Here is a 21,780-nt window from a genome sequence, read left to right on the forward strand (position 1 = left end):
CGCCGAACCTGGCGATCCAGTGGGCGAGCAGAGTTCTGGCGCATAAGTGTCTTTTAGCAGGATGGCTTCTGGCCACCGCAGTCAATAAGTAGCGGGCATCCCTGGACATCGGTAGGGGGCCCACGATATCAATATGAATGTGCTCAAACCTCTTGGCCGGTGGTGGTGGGGTGTCGAATTGCTGCACCGGAGCTTTAACGTGACACTGGACCTGAGAGGTTTGGGACTGTGTGTAGTTCCTCGCCATCTGGGCTACTAGCTTTTTGAGGCCATGCCACATGAAACGCACTATCACCATGCACACCGAGGCCTTGAGACAGGGGTGAGTCAACTCGTGGACCATCCTGAAGGCCTGCGGCCTCCATTGCGGCAGGACTACTGGGTGCAGCGAGCCAGTGGAGACGTTACAGAGTAGCGTGTCAAGCTGTCCGGTAGCTTTAGCTCCTCGAGGTGGAGGCCCGTGATAGCGGTGCGGAAGACCTGCGTTTCCACATCCCCTTTCTGCACCTGTGCCAGTTGGGTGTAGTCCAGGCCAGGGGATAGGATGTGGATCATGGGCCGTGAGAGAGCGTCTGCAACGATGTTGTCCTTACCTACCTGGTGTTGGATGTCAGTAGTGAATTCCGAGATGTAGGACAAGAGTCACTGCTGGCGCGCCGACCAGGGGTAAGTGGCTTGTGGTCAGTGAACACCGTGAACGACCTGCCCTCCAGGGAGTACCGAAAGTGCCTAATGGAAAGGTACAGGGCCAGGAGGTCCCTGTTGAAAGTGCTGTATTTAAGTTCGGGAGGGCGGAGGTGCTTGCTGAAGAACGCAAGTGGGCGCCACTGGCCATTCACTGATTGCTCTAGGACACCCCTGATGGCCGTGGCTGAAGCGTCCACTGAGAGTGCAGTTTGGGCATCAGGCCACGGGTGGGCTAGTAGGGTGGCGCTTGCCGGGGCATCTTTTATCGCGGCAAAGGATGTTTTGGCCTCTTGTGCACTCTTGGGTCTTATTTTTGGCGGCGATTAATGCAAACAGTGGGATGAAACGGTGGTAGAAATTGACCATCCTGGTGAATTCTTGCAAACCCTTGAGGGTGTCGGGTTTCGGGAACTGGCATACAGCCACAACCTTTTCCGGTGATGGGGTGGCCCCGTCCGCGGAGATGGTGTGGCCCAGGAACTGAAAGGACTCTTTGCCAAACTGGCATTTGGCCACGTTAACAGTGAGGCTGAGTTCTGCCAGGCGGACAAATAGTGCGCGGAGATGGACTTTGTGTTAATTGTGGTCTCAACTAGCGATGAGGATATCATCGAGATAAATAAACACGAAATCCATATCCCTGCCCACTGTGTCCATTAACCATTGGAAAGTCTGGGCCACGTTTTTAAGGCCAAAGGGCATCTGCAGAAACTTGAATAGGCCGAAGAGGGTGATGATGGCGGTTTTGCCAATATCGTCAGAGTGGACCGGGATTTGATGGTAACCCTGTACCAGATCGACCTTGGAGAAAATTTTGGCGCTGTGCAAATTAGCCGTAAAGTCTTGTATGTATGGGATGGGATATTGGTCCGGCGTGGTCTTGTCACTTAAACGGCGGTAGTCTCCATATGGGTGCCAGCCCCTGGACGCCTTCGGGACCATGTGGAGGGGGGATGCCCAAGGGCTATCCGACCTGCGGACAATTCCCAGCTCTGTAGTTGGGAGAATTTCTCCCTCCCCATTTGTAACTTTTCGTGGGGAAGCTGCCTGGTTTTGGCGTGGAGGGGAGCCCTGGGTTGAGATATGGTGGCAGATGCCATGTTGGGGCATGGCGGAGGTGAACTGAGGCCGCAGGATGGTGGGGAATTCGTTAAGTATACGGGTATATTCTTCTTTGGGAGTGCTGACGGTAGCTATACCCGGGTCGCATGTGCCTTTGGAATCAAGGTGGACAGTTTGAAAAGTGCGGGCATGAATTAAATTTTTGCCTTTTATGTCGACCAACAAGCTGTGCACCTGGAGGAAGTCAGCTCCCAGGAGTGCCGTACCCACCATAGCCAGCACAATCCTCCAGTGAAATTTGTCTTTGCCATGCTGAATCTGGGCGCTGCGCATGCCAAAGGTCTTGATCACGGATCCATTGATCACTCGTGGCGTGGGGCCTCGTGCTCAGGTGCGGGTCTCGAGGGTGGCCGGGGGAAGCACACTCAGCTCTACTCCAGTATCCACCAGGAAACGTCGGCCGCTGGTCTTGTCAGTTACGTGCAGGAGGCTGTTAGTGTGGCCAGCCATCGCAGCCATCAACGGCGGCTGGCCGGGTCGTTTCCCTGAAATGAGCAGGGCTGCGTGAACATGCGGGCTTGAGTCCCCTAGCGTTGATGGTAGAAGCACCAGGTGGCATGGGGCCCTTCCGGTTTGTGTTTTGGGGGGTGCATGTGGTCGACTGAGTTCAGGGCGGGTGACCTGACTGAGGACGGCCCTGTTTTCCCATTTCGTCTGCCAAAGTACATCAGCGCGGGCTTCAACTCTCCATGGATCTGAGAAGTCCTCATCTGCCAGCAGGAGTTGGATATCTTCTGGCATCTGCTCAAGGAAGGCTTGCTCAAACATCAGGCAGGGTTTGTGGCTCTCTGCCAGTGTGAGCATTTCGTCCATGAGGGCAGACAGGCTTCTGTTTCCCAGGCCGTCCAGGTGCAGGAGTCTGGCGGCACGCTGTTGATGGGAGAGGCCGAAGATGCAGAGGAGGAGATTGGGTGGGTGGGTCGTGGATCAGGTCATCCACCCTGGCAGCTCTTTCTTGGTCGAGGGAACTCACAACGTGGTAAAACATCGTGGAGCCTGAAGTGATTTGTCTGAGGTGAAACTGCACCTCCGCCTGCCCGAACCAAGTACGTGGGCGATGTGCTCAGAAGGCAGGGGGGGGGAGTTTCACCTCGACCGCATTTTGACCACTGCTGAATCCATGTCGTGAGGCCAGAAAAATGCCTGGACTCGCTGGGGTCATCAATGTAGTGGCAGCTACAAACTCTGAACCACACCACAGGACGCTGAGGGGTTTCAGTTGAACTGATTTATTTTAACTTTGCGTGCGCCTTTTAAGGGCAGCATGAGCTCTGCCTCGCGCGGGTGGTGACATCATCACGTTGCCCGAGGCGTGGGCTGTGACCTGAGCCACGAGGCACTGAGATAACCCTGATGGTGCCATCTTCCCATGGCTGCCCCGCCAGCGCGGTAATACAAGGGGGGGCCGGTTCACCACAAGAGATATGCACCACCACTGTAATATCTTTTAAGAAATTGGGATAATTTAAAAAATTATTTTACATGGAAGATGTCATCCTTTCAGACAATAAGGGTGTAATTAAGTATTCAGTTGTCTGATGGCACTGTTTTTATCTGATTTCTGTTGAGGAAATTAATATTTTAATTAACAAAAAGAACATTCATCTTCCCTTTGAGGAAGGTCTGAGCTTAACATCGCCTGATGATTGGTTGAGATTTTACAGAAGTGGCTTGCATTTTTTCACTTGAGCCATATGGAATGGGGTTATAATAGTGTTGTTAAGAAACTGTTGACTAAATAATCCTTTTACAAATTGTAGGCTGTGGATAGGATTGAATTTCTTTACAATCATTAAAAATAAAATCTTACAAGAAGACATAAATTTAAATAATTAATTATCAGGATTGAAACAAGAATAATCCAAAATTGTAGTTTAGGGTTTTTTTTTGCATGAGCACACTTAGCTGGAGGTAATAGTCTCAGTTGATTCCTGGGATGGAGAGGTTTTATATTACGATGAACAATTGAGCAGTTTCAGCCAAACCTTAATGGCGTTTTAAAGAATGAGAGAAAACCTTATTGAAACATAAACTTCTGAAGGGGCTTTAACTGTGTAGTGATTTTCCCTTGGGATGGATTTGTGTATTGGGAAGGGTTGTGGCTGTCATGTAACAGCACTGCCCCCTACTTAGTCAGAGGACACACCAGCTGCCAATCAAGGTTTGGTTCCACCCCACCCATTAGTGCACACCTTGCTGTTGTAACCATGTAAATTACCTGGACTGGACTCTCCAGCACTATAAAGGTGCCATGTGTTCTTTGTTTTCTCTCTCTCTGCCAGCTTGGGACTACCCTGCTTCATTCCAGGCCTAGAAATGTGGAAGACTGTTAGAGAAACTTGGCAAGATGTGCACTGTTAAAAGGATTTGGAGCATTTAATTAGTGTCCCTTGTAGCATAGAGCCGTGCTTTCACTGAGTCAAGGGGTGGTGGGGCATTGTAGTAATATTTCCTTGTATGTACAAGTTCATTATATGTACCAATTCATTGTTTGTGTATGAGTGAATTTTGTTCCCACGCTATTTTCCCCACATTTGTTATTAATTGTCTATTATTTCTTTCCCATGGCTGTAAACTTGTGTGTGTGTGTGTGTGTGGGGGTGTGTGTGGGGGTGTGTGTGTGTGTGGGGGTGTGTGTGTGTGTGTGTGTGTGTGTGTGTGTGTGTGTGTGTGTGTGTGTGTGTGTGTGTGTGTGTGTGTGTGTGTCCCTACCAAAACTGTGTTCAGAGTCCTTGTCTTTGACACCTACCAAACCTGTTTCCTCACTCACAACAATTTGGAACTTGGGAAATAGAGTTTTGAAATGGAGGATTGGCCATTTAAGATTTGTATACAATTCATTTTTGGAATTTGGGAGTTATTGGCATTAGAATGTTGTGTGAGAAGCCAGAGAGGTGCAGAAAGGATTCAGAGGATTGTTGTCTTGACTGGAGGGTTTGAGACATAATGAGAGATGGAGAGCTGGGGCTGTTTTCCCTGGATCAAATGAAGCTGAGGGGCTTCATTTCAGATGTACATAAAATTATGAAGGGTATTGAAAGCATATGTAGTTGATTTTTTTAATCCAAGGTGGGGAGTCTAAAACTGGAGGACACAGGCTTCTGATGGGAAGGAAAAAAAATTAAAGGGGATCTGAAGGGCAAGTTTCTCCACTCAGAGAGTTGTGAGTGTGTAGAAAAAAAAGTGCCCAAGAAGATGGTAGAGACAAGTACAATTACAATGTTTACAAGATATCAGGACAGGAAAGATTTTAGAGAGATGTTGTCCAAATGTCAGCAAATGGGATGAACATAGGCATTTCGGTTGGTGTAGATGAGATGAGCTGGAAGGTCTGTTTCCTTGTTGTGTAACTGAATCTGTGTATGTAGTTGCCATTAAGGTGGTTATGTTTCATTTTATTGAATGGTACAGACCTTTAGTTGAAAAAAAATACCATTTCAATACTGTTGGATAGGGCGTCTTCAGGGTTAGGATCCAGTGACTATAAGTTACTGCATTTGCACATCAGGGTGGTATCTGACTTGAAGGACAACCTCTGACTTTGAGGGGAAGGTGAAGAGGACTTTTCTTTGGAACATTACAAATCTTGAATTTTCTCTCATGGAAGCAGTCTGTCATTGACTATGTTCTGGGCTGAGTGATTTTTTGACTGAGGGAATTGAGGATAATGAGACAAAAACAGGAATTTTGAAGTATTCAGCTCACAAAGCAGCATTGCTTTAAGTTGCAGAGAAAGGTCAAGGAGAGAATGGGGGAATGTGGCATTATAAAGTTTGAGCGATTTAATTATTCGATTAAACAAAATTACATTGGAATAAAATTGTACAGAAACTTTTTGAAACATAACATACAAACAAATTTCAGTCATATTTTTGAGGGAAAGTAGGGATTTATATGATATTGTAAAATTCAGTATTGGGTACAGAGGACTATGCGTGTGTGAGCTTCTGCATTTTTGAGTAATAAAAGAGGCTAAAGACTAAGAAGTCAGAGTGGGGGAGGGTAGATAATTAAAGTGACAAGTGAATGGAGATCCAGCATTGCCTGTGTGGGCTGAAACGGTACATTCTGCAAAGTGATCACTCAGTCTGTGTTTGGTTTCTCCACTGCAGAGATCATATTGTAAGCATTAAGTAAGGTATACTAATTTGAAAGAAATACCAGTAAATTACTATGTTAAATTTCCTCCCACCCCTCATACCCAACCATGTTCTTGGGGAAAGAGTTGTGAGAAAGGGAGTAATAAAAAATGAGAATCAGGCAAGAAAGTGAAGGCAAATGTCAGATCAAGTATAATTTTTTTTGAAGGGCAGAACAGGCATATTTGTGAGCTTCTGCTTCTGTTGTCAAATGAACAATTTCAGTAATAATTGTATGGGAAGAATACACTGCATGTTACTCATTCAAGTATGGCGATTAGGAAAAAATGATAAAAAATATATTTCTTCATTAATATTTGTAATTACATTTAAATTTCCATTTCTAGGACTCTCCTTTCACCAATGCAGGAATGGGTTCCAATCTAAATCTCTCAGGAGATATAGAATGTGATGCCAGTACAATGGATGGAAAGTCCTTGAATTTTGGAGCTGTTGGAGCACTCAGGGGTATGTATGTGCATTTGGATTTTGGAAAAAATAGTCAAATAGATTAAATAACTACTATAACAGATTTCTTTCATTTCCTTTGAATGTTGGAACATAATGAATTGATCAATAATCATTCAATGATATCTATGTATTTTGTATCTTATGTTTTTAAGGGGAGGAATATTTAGTGCTTTAAATTTTACATTTTATAAGCTTGCCATTCTTGTACCAATATCTAGTGCTTTCACTTTTACATTTTACAAGCTTGCCATGCTTGTACCAGTATTTCAATAGAACTGCATAATTAGTGCCACTCAACTACCCCTTGCCCATCACTGAATAAATCTTTTCCTTTCTGTTTTGTTTTCATTATAATTTCAGACAGTGCATGCTGACCACAACACAACATTACTGATGATGCCTTTAATTCTTTTCACCATCACCTAAGATCTTCTTTTGTTTATCTGACCAGATTTGGACTGGAAACTTTTTTTTTACCACTATTTATGATTTCAAGTATCTTGTGCTTTAAGGATAATAATTCAACTTCTTGGATCTCTCGATAAATGTATTCTCTCTCATCTCTTATATTGTTCAAATAAAAATATAAAATGCCTCATTCTGGAAATAGCAACATTAACAGAAAATATTGGCAATGTTCAGTAGGCCAGATACATTTATGAAAAGCAAAAAAACAAACAATATTTCAGGTAAGTGACCTTTTATCACTTGAATCCCCTTTTATTAATCCTCTTCAACTCCAAATTGCACTACCCTTTTAAGAATTTTTTAAAATATTACCTATTTGTCTACATTTTTGCCAGTCTTTATTTGATTTTTATTCTCGAGCTCCATATTCATTTCAATTCAATCATAAAGCATTTTGGAATGTTTAACAAATGTTAAGATGCTGTCCAAATGCAGATTTTCTTTTCAACATCAAGTGGCAGCCCTAACTTTTGCTAATTTTCATGGGTGTAGTTAATTTCCTTTATTGGCTCTTCAATTAATATGATTAGGATGGTTGGGAAGTGCAGAGGGAAGACCCTGCAGTTATATGTGGCAAAGGTCTTCAGGAGATCATTTCTAACTCTCCGTTACTTGTTTTATTTGTCTATTTTTTATGATGAGCATTTTAAGTGTGTCTGTATTATCAACAAATTCATAAGGAAGATGACGGCAAGATTAATTAATGCACTTCCTATGCACTGAATTTGTCCTGTTTTAATATTGCTACCTCAGTAGCACAATCATTGTGGAATGTGTTAGTCTTTGAACTATTGTTCAGGTTTTCCATCTGCCTTTATTGAAATTTTAAAGTCACTGAAATGATTAACGTTCATGGATGAACCAAGTTCACTAGTTTCAGCATTATCATTTTTGAAAGAACAATGCAAGTGATCTTTATAAGAAATCACAGAAAATTGAATTATGAGATGAATAAATGAATCTGATTTCCACTAAAATCCTGAATTTTATTCGAATATTTAGGCAAAATTATCTGTGGTAAGAATATGGGAAAGTTGTATTCCATTTTGGGGAGTTTGAAAATAAATTGTATTCCATTGTAGTGAAACTAATGCTGTCAACTGGACTAGTGATAGTTTTGAATGAATGAAGCTAACCTATTGTTCTATGGGGGTGGGGGGGAGGGGAATCAATTGTAACTCTTGTAGCTTACACAGAAAATGCAGTTTCAACAATAAATGGCTTTGCTAAAATTTGAAATTTTATATGGAAGATTTGCATCAATGGGAGGATTAAATTTCAACCTGAAAAAGAAATAACCTTTCATATTATTTCTCCACCCCATTTCTCAAATGTGGCATTCATTTCCATAATGAAACTTTTGAAATAAAGATTGTTGGCTTTGAACTTTCCAGTCATTCTGACTGACTTCTTAAAATAGCACACAACAAAATATCATTAAACGCATGGATGAAGCTTTACTCAGATCTTCTTTGTATTTGTACAAATTCAGAGCATGCAGCTGCCAACAGTATCATGGTTTTCTACCACAAATTAATCTAACCATATAGACAGCTTAGTCATGATTTAATCATGTTGATTATATATATATGAATGCTAGAAAAATAGTCCATCACAGCTGGTAACCATGTGTTTTGGTTGCCTTTTTGGAGAGTGGAGAGATAGGAAGAATAATTTACATTTGATTTTTGAAGCCATTTTTCAAGACCTATATCAAATCTGATTTTATGATGTCTGTGGAGCAAAGAATCTTTTTAAATTTATTAAATGTTTGTACTTGAATATTGTTAGATTTAAACCATCTGTTGTCATGAACATTAAATTCTTCAACCAAATACACTAATATTATGAAATAATTAAATTGTAGTAATATTTTGATTAGGGCTAGACAATTCAGCTGACTATTTGGAAATGCTTCCAAATATGTTACATTACCTTTTTGCATCCCTGCCTTTCAATCATCCGATCTTTTTAACTCTGGCCTTATTTACCTTACTGCCAAACTGCTTATTTTTTCATTGTATCGTACAATTAAATACAGTGCAAATGAAGAGTTCTCAGAATTCAAATACACCATACCCATTCTATATTCATAATTATTTGAGGGAGGAAGGCCCTCAATTAATAAATAAATTAATTAATAGTTTCCATACCTTCACAATCATCAGGATTTGCATATGGAATCTGCCTTTCCTGACACATTTTTAATTCATCATCATAATCTCATTCCATCTGTGTTTTAGTCTCATTGACATATTACCCCTTTGCTTGCTGTCCTGCAATAGCTCTTTCTCATCCCTCAAAGCCCTCCACCATTTTGTCCTTCCATGTCCAAAATTTATGAGCCACGTAAACTTTGGTAATGGTACTCCTTCCATTTTTGTTTTGTGAGCTTCCCTGAATTCATTAAGTCCACCATTTTCAGCCATACCTTCAACTGCTGAGGGTGTGAGTACTGAATTTTCTTTCTAAACTTATCTTTATTTGCTTCTCTTTATTTTTATAACTGTCTTTAAGTATAGCATCTTGAACAAGCACAGAAATGGCAGATGGAGTTTAATTTGGACAAGTGTGAGATGTTGCACAATGGGAAATGTAAGAGAAATGCAAAACTCAAACATTAATGTGCAAAAGGATCTGAGAGTTCATCTCCAAGGATCTGTCAAAGTGGCTATGCAAGTCGATAGGGTGGTTTTTTAAAAAAAAGTGTATGATATGCTAGGCTTCATTGGGAAGGACATTAAGTATAAAAGCAATGAAGTCATATTGCAGCTATGTAAAAAATATTGTTAAGATGCACAAGAAGTATTGTATGCAATCTTGGTTGCCTCTTTGCAGGAACTATGTTGAGGCCTTGGAAAGAGTACAGAAGAGATTTACCAGGATACCTGGAACAGCAAGTAATGGACAAGAAGGAGAGGTTGAACAATCTTGGGTTTCCCTGGAACCTCATAGGCTAAGGGGAAACCTAGCAGAAGTTTATAAAATTGTGAGAGGCATAAATAGGTGAGAGAGTCAGTCTTTTTCCCAGCATAAAAATGTCACGTGCTAGAGGACATGCATTTAAAGTTGGTGGGCAGGAGAGGAGATGTGTAGGGCAAGTTTGTTTTAGTACAGGATGTGATAGGTGCTACCATGAATGCCACCATTTAAGATGCTTGCAAATAGATGCAGGAATATGCAGAAAATAGAAGGATATGTACCAAAAGCAAATGGCAAAGTTTTAGTTAAACTTGGGCATCATGATGGGAACAAACACATGGGCTGAAGAGACTTTACCTGTACTGTACTGTTTAAAATGGCGGGTGAACCCTCTCGTAGGGTTAACGGCCATCGAGCAAACATGTGCCGTGAAGCCCGGAATGGGCACCCCTTGCATTGAAGCTTGGACTGGCCATTCACTGAAACAGAACTTCCCCCAGCCGTCTTGGACTTCACCATGCCGCTAGATCCGGGAGGGGTTGTCGAAAGGGTGGGTCTGCACCAATGCAATCTCTACTCACCTAAATCCAATCATGCACACACTATTCCTTTCTAAGGAGTGGGGTATCCTCATATCAAACCCCACAAACTGACTGAAAGGAACCATCCTATGGGGTGGATAGCCAGAAAAACTGTTTTATGATCTAAGCTTTTGGTATTAACTAATAACTGCTTTAAAAAAAGCCTACTATCTGCTGTAACGACAGTGTTGCTGCTGGTGCAGAGACGCAGCGCTGCAATGCAGGGTCCTGCCCGGGCTTGATGCCGACACCTCCATATAGGCTTTTAAACAGCCTGTTAGAGGAGCCAATTGTGTTTTTTTTTAAACCCTGCAACTATGGAAGTCTGTGCCCAAGATGGTTGAGCTTGTATCTAGAAGGGTTACAGACTCTGAGGGAGCAGTGGACCGAAGGAGGACACCAAAATCAGGAATAACACACCCTGTTGAGGGGGAAGAGCATGGGAGACAACCCTATGGAGAAGATGACCACGGCAGTGGACCGGCGAGGGGCTCATTGGCTGAAGGACCCACACTTCCAAGCTGTTGGCAAGGTGGTCGAAGGATCTACACAGGCTGTAGGCTATTGGTGATTGGCTCATGGGAACCAGGGATTCGAACAGGAATTTAAGAGAGTGTTGATTGGAAGAGATTTCCCCCAAGGACCTGAGCGCTGAAGACTTTCTGAATGGATCAGAGATTTGGATCGGGAGCTCAGGTTGCTGATGGTTTGAACTGAAATCTGTGTTGCTGCGGGAGTACTGGAGGCAAATCACGGACACCCAGTGTTTCTGAAAGGGCTCTCATTTGTTTCTCTTATTCTTATTGTTAGGGGCACTGAGCAATGCTCATAGCGATACTTTGTTTGCTTTACGGCAGACAATAGTTGAAGTATCTTTGGCTTGGCTTCGCGGACGAAGATTTATGGAGGGGGTAAAAAGTCCACGTCAGCTGCAGGCTTGTTTGTGGCTGACAAGTCCGATGCGGGACAGGCAGACACGGTTGCAGCGGCTGCAGGGGAAAATTGGTTGGTTGGGGTTGGGTGTTGGGTTTTTCCTCCTTTGCCTTTTGTCAGTGAGGTGGGCTCTGCGGTCTTCTTCAAAGGAGGTTGCTGCCCGCCGAACTGTGAGGCGCCAAGATGCACGGTTTGAGGCGTTATCAGCCCACTGGCGGTGGTCAATGTGGCAGGCACCAAGAGATTTCTTTAGGCAGTCCTTGTACCTTTTCTTTGGTGCACCTCTGTCACGGTGGCCAGTGGAGAGCTCGCCATATAATACGATCTTGGGAAGGCGATGGTCCTCCATTCTGGAGACGTGACCCACCCAGCGCAGCTGGATCTTCAGCAGCGTGGACTCGATGCTGTCGACCTCTGCCATCTCGAGTACTTCGACGTTAGGGATGAAAGCGCTCCAATGGATGTTGAGGATGGAGCGGAGACAACGCTGGTGGAAGTGTTCTAGGAGCCGTAGGTGATGCCGGTAGAGGACCCATGATTCGGAGCCGAACAGGAGTGTGGGTATGACAACGGCTCTGTATACGCTTATCTTTGTGAGGTTTTTCAGTTGGTTGTTTTTCCAGACTCTCTTGTGTAGTCTTCCAAAGGCGCTATTTGCCTTGGCGAGTCTGTTGTCTATCTCATTGTCGATCCTTGTATCTGATGAAATGGTGCAGCCGAGATAGGTAAACTGGTTGACCGTTTTGAGTTTTGTGTGCCCAATGGAGATGTGGGGGTGCTGGTAGTCATGGTGGGGAGCTGGCTGATGGAGGACCTCAGTTTTCTTCAGGCTGACTTCCAGGCCAAATATTTTGGCAGTTTCCGCAAAGCAGGACGTCAAGCGCTGAAGAGCTGGCTCTGAATGGGCAACTAAAGCGGCATCGTCTGCAAAGAGTAGTTCACGGACAAGTTTCTCTTGTGTCTTGGTGTGAGCTTGCAGGCGCCTCAGATTGAAGAGACTGCCATCCGTACAGTACCGGATGTAAACAGCGTCTTCATTGTTGAGGTCTTTCATGGCTTGGTTCAGCATCATGCTGAAGAAGATTGAAAAGAGGGTTGGTGCGAGAACACAGCCTTGCTTCACTCCATTGTTAATGGAGAAGGGTTCAGAGTGCTCATTGCTGTATCTGACCCGACCTTGTTGGTTTTCGTGCAGTTGGATTATCATGTTGAGGAACTTTGGGGGACATCCGATGCGCTCTAGTATTTGCCAAAGCCCTTTCCTGCTCACGGTGTCGAAGGCTTTGGTGAGGTCAACAAAGGTGATGTAGAGTCCTTTGTTTTGTTCTCTGCACTTTTCTTGGAGCTGTCTGAGGGCAAAGACCATGTCGGTAGTTCCTCTGTTTGCGCGAAAGCCGCACTGTGATTCTGGGAGAATATTCTCGGCGACACTAGGTATTATTCAATTTAGTAGAATCCTAGCGAAGATTTTGCCTGCAATGGAGAGCAGCGTGATTCCCCTGTAGTTTGAGCAGTCTGATTTCTCGCCTTTGTTTTTGTACAGGGCGATGATGGTGGCATCACGAAGGTCCTGAGGCAGTTTTCCTTGGTCCCAACAAAGCTTGAAAAACTCATGCAGTTTGGCATGCAGAGTTTTGCCGCCAGTCTTCCAGACCTCTGGGGGGATTCCATCCATACCTGCTGCTTTGCCACTTTTCAGTTGTTCGATTGCCTTATATGTCTCATCCTGGGTGAGGACCTCATCCAGCTCTAGCCTTAGGGGCTGTTGAGGGAGCTGGAGCAGGGCGGAATCTTGGACTGAGCGGTTGGCACTGAAAAGAGATTGGAAGTGTTCTGACCATCGGTTGAGGATGGAGATTTTGTCGCTGAGGAGGACTTTGCTATCTGAGCTGCGCAGCGGGCTTTGGACTTGGGGTGAGGGGCCATACACAGCCTTTAGAGCCTCGTAGAAACCCCTGAAGTCGCCAATGTCCGCGCTGAACTGGGTTCGTTTGGCGAGGCTAGTCCACCACTCATTTTGGATCTCCCGGAGTTTGCACTGAAGATGGCTGCATGCGCGACGGAAGGCTTGTTTCTTCTCTGGACAGGATGGCTTTGTAAGGTGAGCCTGGTGGGCAGCTCGCTTCTTTGCCAGCAGCTCCTGGATTTCCTGGCTCTTTTCGTCGAACCAGTCCTTGTTTTTCCTGGAGGAGAAGCCAAGTACCTCTTCAGTGGATTGCAGTATGGTAGTCTTCAACTGATCCCAGAGGGTTTCAGGGGACGGGTCCGTGAGGCGGGTTGCATCGTCGAGCTTTGCTTTGAGGTTTGCCTGGAAGTTTCCTCTTGCTTCGTCTGACTGCAGGTTTCCAACATTGAACCTCTTTCTGGGGGCTTTACTGTTCCTGGGCTTTGGCTTGAAGTGAAGGTTGAGCTTGCAGCGAACCAGCCGGTGGTCAGTGTGGCATTCCGCGCTGGGCATTACCCTGGTGTGGAGCACATCTCGTTTGTCACTTTCTCGCACCAGGATGTAGTCCAGGAGGTGCCAGTGTTTGGATCGGGGATGCATCCAGGTAGTCTTAAGGCTGTCCCTCTGCCGAAAAAGGGTGTTTGTAATGACAAGCCGCTGTTCTGCGCAGAGCTCCAACAGGAGGCGCCCATTGTCGTTGCACTTGCCGACGCCATGCTTGCCAAGGATTCCTGGCCAGGTTTCTGAGTCTTTGCCGACGCGAGCGTTGAAGTCGCCAAGGATGACAACCTTGTCGGCTGTAGGGGTGCGTTGGATGAGGTTGCGCAGGTCAGAGTAGAACTTGTCCTTTTCTGCTGGTTCCGCCTGGAGGGTTGGAGCATAGACACTGATGAGGGTGATGCGACGCTTGTTTTGAAGGGGGAGTCGCATGGACATGATTCGGTCCGAGTGGCCTGTCGGAAGGTTTTCGAGTTTGGAGGCAATGAAGTTCTTGACCATAAAGCCTACACCAGATAGGCATCGTTCATCCGAAGGCTTGCCAGACCAGTAGAGTGTGTAGCTCGCGCCGCGTTCTTGGAGGCTGCCTACATCTGCCAGGCGGACTTCACTGAGAGCGGCTATGTCGATGTCAAGTCTGAGGAGTTCATGTGCAATGAGGGCAGACCAACGTTCAGGTCGGTGGCTGTTAGCCTTGTCTAGCATGGTTCTGATGTTCCAGCATGCTAGCTTGAGTTTGTGAGCATCTTTTGAGGGGGAGGACGTGGAGGGGGTGGACGTGGACCTGTCCTCGGGCCTGCGCAAAGGAGCTTTTAGGTGGAGTGCAGTGCGCGCAGTACTGGCCCCACCCTTTACACCCATGGTTCGTGTGCCGTGGCCAAGCAAGCTGGGACGTGGCAGCGAGGTCCTTGGGTCGTAGGTTTTATATCGGAGTGGCCTTCTCCTATGCAGGTTTCTTACCCGGGCTGGAGGGGTCTGCCTCCCCTCCTAGGTCGGTCCATACTGCCCGGACCGGGGCCGAGGCCGCTGCTGCTCTCCCCGTGCCCGGCCTGGGGCCGCCGCCTCCCACTATCTCCACGGATCGGGGCCTCCGCCTGCCTCACTCGACCGAGGCCGGGGCCGCCGTTTCTCCCTTGCTCCTGCCTGGATCGGGGCCGCCACCGCCTACCCTTCACCCGGACCGGTGCCGGGGCCGCCGCTGCTCTCCCTGTGCCCGGACTGGGGCCTCTGCCTCCCACTCTCTGCTCGGATCGGGGCCTCCGCCTGCCTCACTCGACTGAGGCCGGGGCCGCCGTCTCCCCCTTGCTCCTACCCGGATTGGGGCCGCCGCCTTTATATCATATATTTTTATGAACAATAAAAGGAAACTTTGTCTCGGTGAGCATTAATATTTTTTCTTTGATAAAATGCCAATGAATCACTTTGTTTCTCTAGCATTGTCATTTTACTTAAATGAATCACTTGGCGATTCTTTTACTACATTAAAAGTGGAACATGAATAGAAATTTTTAGTGGTAGTGGTTTGACTTTTGCAAGTTAAATCATTATCTCCAAATTGAACATGTAAATCTCAAGCAGAAAATCAGCTTTCAGACCAACATCAATGCACCTAAACTGATGGAGGGTCTCAGTCCAAAACATGTACCATTCCTTTGCTTTTATGGATGCTGCCTTACTTGTGCCAAATTTTAGCATCTGCACTCTTTAGGTTCCTCAGTTCATTTCTTGGTCAATTGCCATCGCTCAAGTGAACATATTAATCATGAGCAAATTTTGTTGTTTTCTTCATTTATTTGGCTACTTCCAATTATTTGAGTACTTTTGGAAATATTTAACTAGTCATCCATCATTCCTTCCTTCCTTGTTCATTTTGGTGTACTGTACAAAGATACAGATCCATGCTGTTGAGTTTCTCCAGCTTTGTGTTACCACCATCAACTCAGCCTTCACCCACATCTCCTCCATTTCCCGCTCATCTGCCCTGGCCCCTCTGCCTCAGACACAACAAATAGAGAATCCACCCCACCAGCCTCTGCATCCAACACATTATCCTCTGGAATTCTCAGCACTTACAACAGGATCTCAGTACCAGACACATCTTCTCTCCTCTCATAGGGAACGCTCCCTCCGTGACTCCCTCGTGCACTCATCCCTCCCCAACAATCCCTTCAACCCACCCCCCCTTCCCCCACCCCCGGCAACTTCCCCTGTGGCTGCAAGAGATGCCACACTTGCACCCACACCTCCTCCCTCACCGTGGTCCAGGGCCACAAATAGTCCTTTAAAGTGAAGCAACACTTCACTTGTGTATCTGCAGAACTTGTTTACTGCATCCAGAGCTTCCTTTGTGACCTCCTCTACACCAGAGACACTGGGTGAAAATTGGGAGATCACTTCACTGAGCACCTTCACTTTGTCCACACCAGTAAAAAAGATCTCCCAGTGGCCAATAATTTCAGTTCTGCGTCACACTCCCATGCTCACATGACTGTTCCTGGCCTTATGTACTGTCCCACTGAGACCACCTGCAAATTGGAGGAACTATACCTGATTTTCCATCTGGGCCTCCTCCAGCCAGAAACTCTTCCAGTTTCTGCTAACCTGTTTTTATCTTTCCCCCTCCCTCACCCCCTTCCCCTTTCCAGTTCTCCCTCTCTTCCCCTAGCCATCCTTCCTCCCCTTGATCGTTGGTGTCCCCTCCCTCCCTTCTCCACTTTTGCACCACTCCTTCTTCCCTACTCTTTTGTACAAATGTCTGCCAACATTTTTCCATATCTTGATGAAGGGTTCAAGCCCAAAACATCAGTTTTTACCTTTGTTGTAAAAAGGACACTGCTTCACCTAGCTGAGTTTCTCCAGCTTTGTGGTTTTACATTTACTTCCATGCTGCTTTAGAATGTTGTCCAATCCGTAAATTGGTATATTCTCTGTAAGCACTAACAATTGGAAAAAAACATATTTTAAGATTTTCATTTATCTGCAGAAGGAAACAGAGAATTCTAAGATTTTTGTTAATAGTTCAACAGGGCAGTTCCTTTTAAGTGTAAGAATTGGTAGAATCTGGAGTTAATTGTTGATCAATTGATAAATGTTTGAAGGGAGTTAAGAAGGGCAGCACAAAAGGAATTCAACAGGAAAATCTGCAGATTGTAGTAGAACTCACAAATGCTGGAGAAAGTCAGCAGGTCACACCACATGAAAGGGTAACCAATATTTTGGGCCTGAGCCCTTCATTAAGGTATGAGCAAAAAGCAGGTAGGTACCTGAATAAAAAGATGGGAGGAGAAGAGGGAGGAAGTGGCAGGTGGAGGTTCCCAGACTAACAAGCAAGAGGTCATAGGTGGTTAAAGGGTAGAGGAGAAAAAAGCTAAGTTGATGGGGTAGAGAGTAGCGCTGAATGAAGAAGGGAAGAAAGGGGGTGGGGAACTGGAGGAAAGGATACATAGGAATAGGAAAAGGGAAACTTAGGGGGTGGGTGAGGGTGTCATTTGACAGAAGCTGGATAAGTTGATATCAATGCCTCCTGGTTGCAGAGTGCCCAGACAGGATATAAGATGTTGTTTCTCCAATTTGTCCGTAGCGTGGGCTTGGTAGTGCATGAGGCTGTGTGGAAATGGTATGTGGAATTTAAATGGTTTACCACTCTGAGATTCTTGTTATTGCAGTGAATAGAGTGAAGGAGCACAACGAAAAGGTCTCCCAGTCTGCTTCCAGTTTCTTTGATGTGGAGGATCCACAACAAGAACACTAAATTTACAAGATATCTTCATTTGTGAAGAATGAATTTGGCTCAGATAATTTCTTTAAAAGTCGTTTAGATTTTTGTGAAGTCAATTGCATTAAAAATAATCCTACAGAATTACTGGAAAGGGGAAGGGGGTGAGGGAGGGGGAAAGATAAAAACAGGTTAGCAGAAACTGGAAGAGTTTCTGGCTGGAGGAGGCCCAGATGGAAAATCAGGTATAGTTCCTCCAATTTGCAGGTGGTCTCGGTGGGACAGTACATAAGGCCAGGAACAGACATGTGAGCATGGGAGTGTGACGCAGAACTGAAATTATTGGCCACTGGGAGATCTTTTTTACTGGTGTGGACAAAGTGAAGGTGCTCAGTGAAGTGATCTCCCAATTTTCACCCAGTGTCTCTGGTGTAGAGGAGGTCACAAAGGAAGCTCTGGATGCAGTAATTTATAAATGTTATTTTTAGTAAAGGGATTTTGTGGATTGGATACAGGGACACTTACAGAAAGATATTTCATACATTCATGTTAACAGATCAGAAAGGTCTTCCAGAGACAAAGTGCCTGATAATTCAAAGTCGAGTAGAAACCATCAAAGCCTTATCATTGTTCAGTTAAAAGCCATAAAACTAGAAGGATTGTCCATAGAAATAATGAAGACAATGGCTTAGAGAAGCACCTGTGCAAATAGAAGGCTATCTGCTATGATTCATGCTTTAGGAGAAATGAAACTGAACTAATGTTTAACCAAAGCAGTTGTGTGATTAAAGACACTTGAAGAAGGCATCTTTAATATTGATCCAGTTTCATCTGAAGTCAGGAATACAGAGACATTCTCAGGAGGAGGACTCCCATTGTGGTGTTCTCCTTATCATGGGAGAAGCACAAAATCAATGAGAAGAGCTACTTCAAATGTCTCTTTGTCAAAAGAGGGCAGTTCTACCATGTTCATTTGTAATGGTTACTTCATTTAACCCTTTCCTGGGTTTGTGAAATTATCATGTAAAATACAAGTTCCGAAACCTCCACGCAAGAAAGGGGAATTTGTGAAAAAGTCATTCGTATGAAGAAATAGTTCTCTGAAAGCAATTTTACAAGAATGCATGAGTTTTAGAACTTTTTAAAAGCAGTTTAAAAGATTTCTAAGACTGAACTTTAAAATCATCTCTTCAGAATTATGCCTGAACTGTAAGAGTTTGAGATTTGCCATACACACACACACTCACTATTGCACATAGTGTGGTTAAGTAAGATGTTATTAATAGTTAATAATAAAAAAATTGTTTTGAAAATACCATTGTCTTGGTGAATTTCAATTGCTGCAGCTGGTCTAGGTAGTAACAATATCCAATTTTACTTTTAGGGATCAAGAATCCAATCTTAGTTGCAAATAAACTGTTAAGCGAAGCACAGAAGGGGAAGCTCTCTGCTGGCAGAATTCCTCCTTGGTAATTATTTTTTTTCTCCTTCATTGTGTCTCAGGTTTTTAATGTATACTGATCTCTAAAAATATGTTTTTACAAGTGGAGCAAGTTTTTTTTGCATATTTTATGTGTTTGCATGTGTGTTTGGATTTCTCCTTGTTTTTGAGTAAACACTTGCCAATTTTACAGTATTTGTAAAAAGGTTACAGAAACTATATTATACTTTCAAATAAAAATTATAGAGATATTTGTTTATTCCCGTTCCAGTCCAATTTCACAAGATAGATTTTTTTTTAAAAATGCAATAGCTATGAAGCTTCTTTGAAATGCCCCGAGCAAATTGCAACGTAAATATAGTTAATTTTGCTATTAAAAATGTTCCTGGTCGTAATCCTGGAGTCCCAGACGAAATTACTATGGTCCTATTTAATGCTAATAAGCACGTATTTCCCCAAGCAGTAAAATTTACAGTTCTGTGTGTTGTCAGTGACCCTGCTACAGAAATCCCAAGTGTGTGCACTTGATAGCTGTCGTGTTCCATCACAGTTGTATCAGAATAAAAATGATATTTATGACATGCAACACTTAAAATTTACCCAAAGTTAAGAAAAGATGCTTTCAAGAAGGACAATGGATGGCAAAAATTGAAGTTCTTATGAGTGAGCTACTACCAATTAACTGATAATGCAAAGAATAGTAATTAAAGAAATAGAACCATAGAACACTATAGCACAGAAACAGGCTCCTTTGGCCCTTTTAGTTTGTGCCAAACTATTTTTTTTTTTTTTTTTTTTTTTTGCCTTGTCCCACTGACATTCACCCAGTCCATAGCTCTCCATACCTCTCCCATCCATGTACCTGTCCAAATTCTTCTTAAACGTTAAAATTGACCCTGCCCTTAACACTTGAGTTAAAAATTAGCATGGAGCTCAGCCACAATTCTGAATAATGAAAATTATCCCATAGCTATTTTCATTTCAGGTCATGATTTTTCTGGTTATCCTTGACTCAAAAACCAGAATGAATCGCATGCATCTGTATCTATTTCTGACTCAAAGGGTCAGAATTTTCTTCTTAGAACCTTAGAACATTACAGCACAGAAGCAGGCCCTTCTTGTCCGTGCCAGACTATTATTCTCTCTTATTCCATTGACCCGCACCCTGACCATAGCACTCCATACCTCTCCCAACCACATACCTGTCCAAATATTAAAACTGAGCCCACATTGACCAGCTCAGCTGTAAGCTCATTCCACATTCCCACAGCTTTCTGTGTGAAGAAGTTCCCCCTAAACTTTTTCCCTTTAACTCTTAACCCACATCCTCTGGTTTGTATCTCACCAACCCTCAGTGGAAAAGCTTATCTACAATCTCCCTCATAATTTTAAATACCTCTATCAAATCTTCCCCCATTCTTCTACACTCCAGGAAATAAAGCCATAACCTGTTTAACTTTTCCCTGTAACTCAGTTCCTGAAGTCCAGCAACATCCTAGTAAATCTCTGCACTCTTTCTATCTTATTGATATCTTTTATGTAGTTAGGTGACCAAAACTGACCTCACCAATGTCTTGTACAACATTACCATAACATCCCAGCTTCTCTAGTCAATACTTTGGCCAATATGCCAAAAGTTCTCTCTCCAACTGTATCCACCTGTGATACCACTTTCAAGGAATTATGTATCTGTGCTCTCAGGTCCTTATGTTCTACCATACTCTTCAGTGGCTTAAGTCCTTTCTTGGTTTGTCCTTCCAAAATGCAACACTTCACACTTGTCTGCATTAATTTTCCAGCTGGTCCAGATCCCTCTGCTAGTTTTGAAAACCTTCTTCGCTGTTCGCAACGCCTCCAATCTTAGTGTCATCTGCACAATAGATCAAAAATATTTTAAAAAATATTTTAGCAGCCATCTTTTGCAACTAACAAGAGCTGGTCTTAAAATAAAGTTTCTGATGTAATGCATACAATGTCGAAAGACATTAAGATGAAGAATTTGAAAAGATTCTATGAATGTGTCATGAAGCATCAGAAATTTGAAGCTTGATTTTATTTTGCATTTTCAAGTTTCAACCAACGAAGCAGAGTTGTGGAATGCAGAAATATCACTGTACATTGCACATAAACTCAGAATAGAGCAGTGCTGCCCTGGCCACGAAGAAAACCTTTCATTCTCCTTTTTCTTTCGTCTTTCCCATTCTTTATTCTGTTTCAACCCCATCTCCCCTCCCCTCCCCCCCCCCCCCCCCCGCATTCTTTTCAGCCTCTTTCTGAATTCCTCACAGCTCATGCTTGCCATTTTTTGATCTTACATTTTAGCTTGCCATGATTTTTATTTTAGTGTAATTTGTACTTTTGGCGTCTCATGAGTGAAGTAGTGGGACAAAGTAATGAAGTTGCAGAAGTTGACAATAAGATTTTGAATTTATTTTGGTCCTTTAATAGTTTCTTTGTGAATGTAGAGTGAACCAATATAAAAATGTTTTTGATTACATCAGCAATTGCTGCATTACCAAATGTGACTAAGTCAATATAAGAAAGATATTAATTGCACATACATATATCCTTTTTCTGCTACATCTCTTCCCACTTTTGGCTGTTGTTAAAAACTGCATTCAGTCTTGTGTCATTTTCCAAGTTAGCTTCAACTTTATTTTCAAAAAACAAGTTTCATGACTTTGTTGAGAGTTGTCAGGCACTCCAAAAGAATGCCCATTGATTTAAAATGATTTATGAAAGAAAGTACTGTCAGGTATTTTTTCTCATGGTACAGCATTCTTGTTTTGTGGTAAAACTTTTATTTGATATGAATAATTAGACATTGGATCAAAGGTTTAAAACTCACCTAATGTATG

General features: G+C 43.6%; 1 protein-coding gene across 9 annotated transcripts in view; it reads left to right on the forward strand.

Moving 5' to 3' along the window:
• tasp1 (taspase, threonine aspartase, 1) overlaps window positions 1–21,780 on the forward strand; it is a 150,165-nt gene that overhangs the window by 15,088 nt on the left and 113,297 nt on the right. For all 9 annotated transcript variants that reach the window (XM_069931831.1, XM_069931836.1, XM_069931839.1 and 6 more), the window contains exons 4-5: window positions 6,296–6,416; window positions 18,866–18,950. In XM_069931831.1, the coding sequence (XP_069787932.1) occupies window positions 6,296–6,416; window positions 18,866–18,950 (206 nt within the window). The remainder of the gene's footprint in view (window positions 1–6,295; window positions 6,417–18,865; window positions 18,951–21,780) is intronic.

Source organism: Narcine bancroftii, chromosome 4 (assembly GCF_036971445.1).
Source record: "Narcine bancroftii isolate sNarBan1 chromosome 4, sNarBan1.hap1, whole genome shotgun sequence".
In the NCBI taxonomy this organism is placed as follows: Eukaryota; Metazoa; Chordata; class Chondrichthyes; order Torpediniformes; family Narcinidae; genus Narcine; species Narcine bancroftii.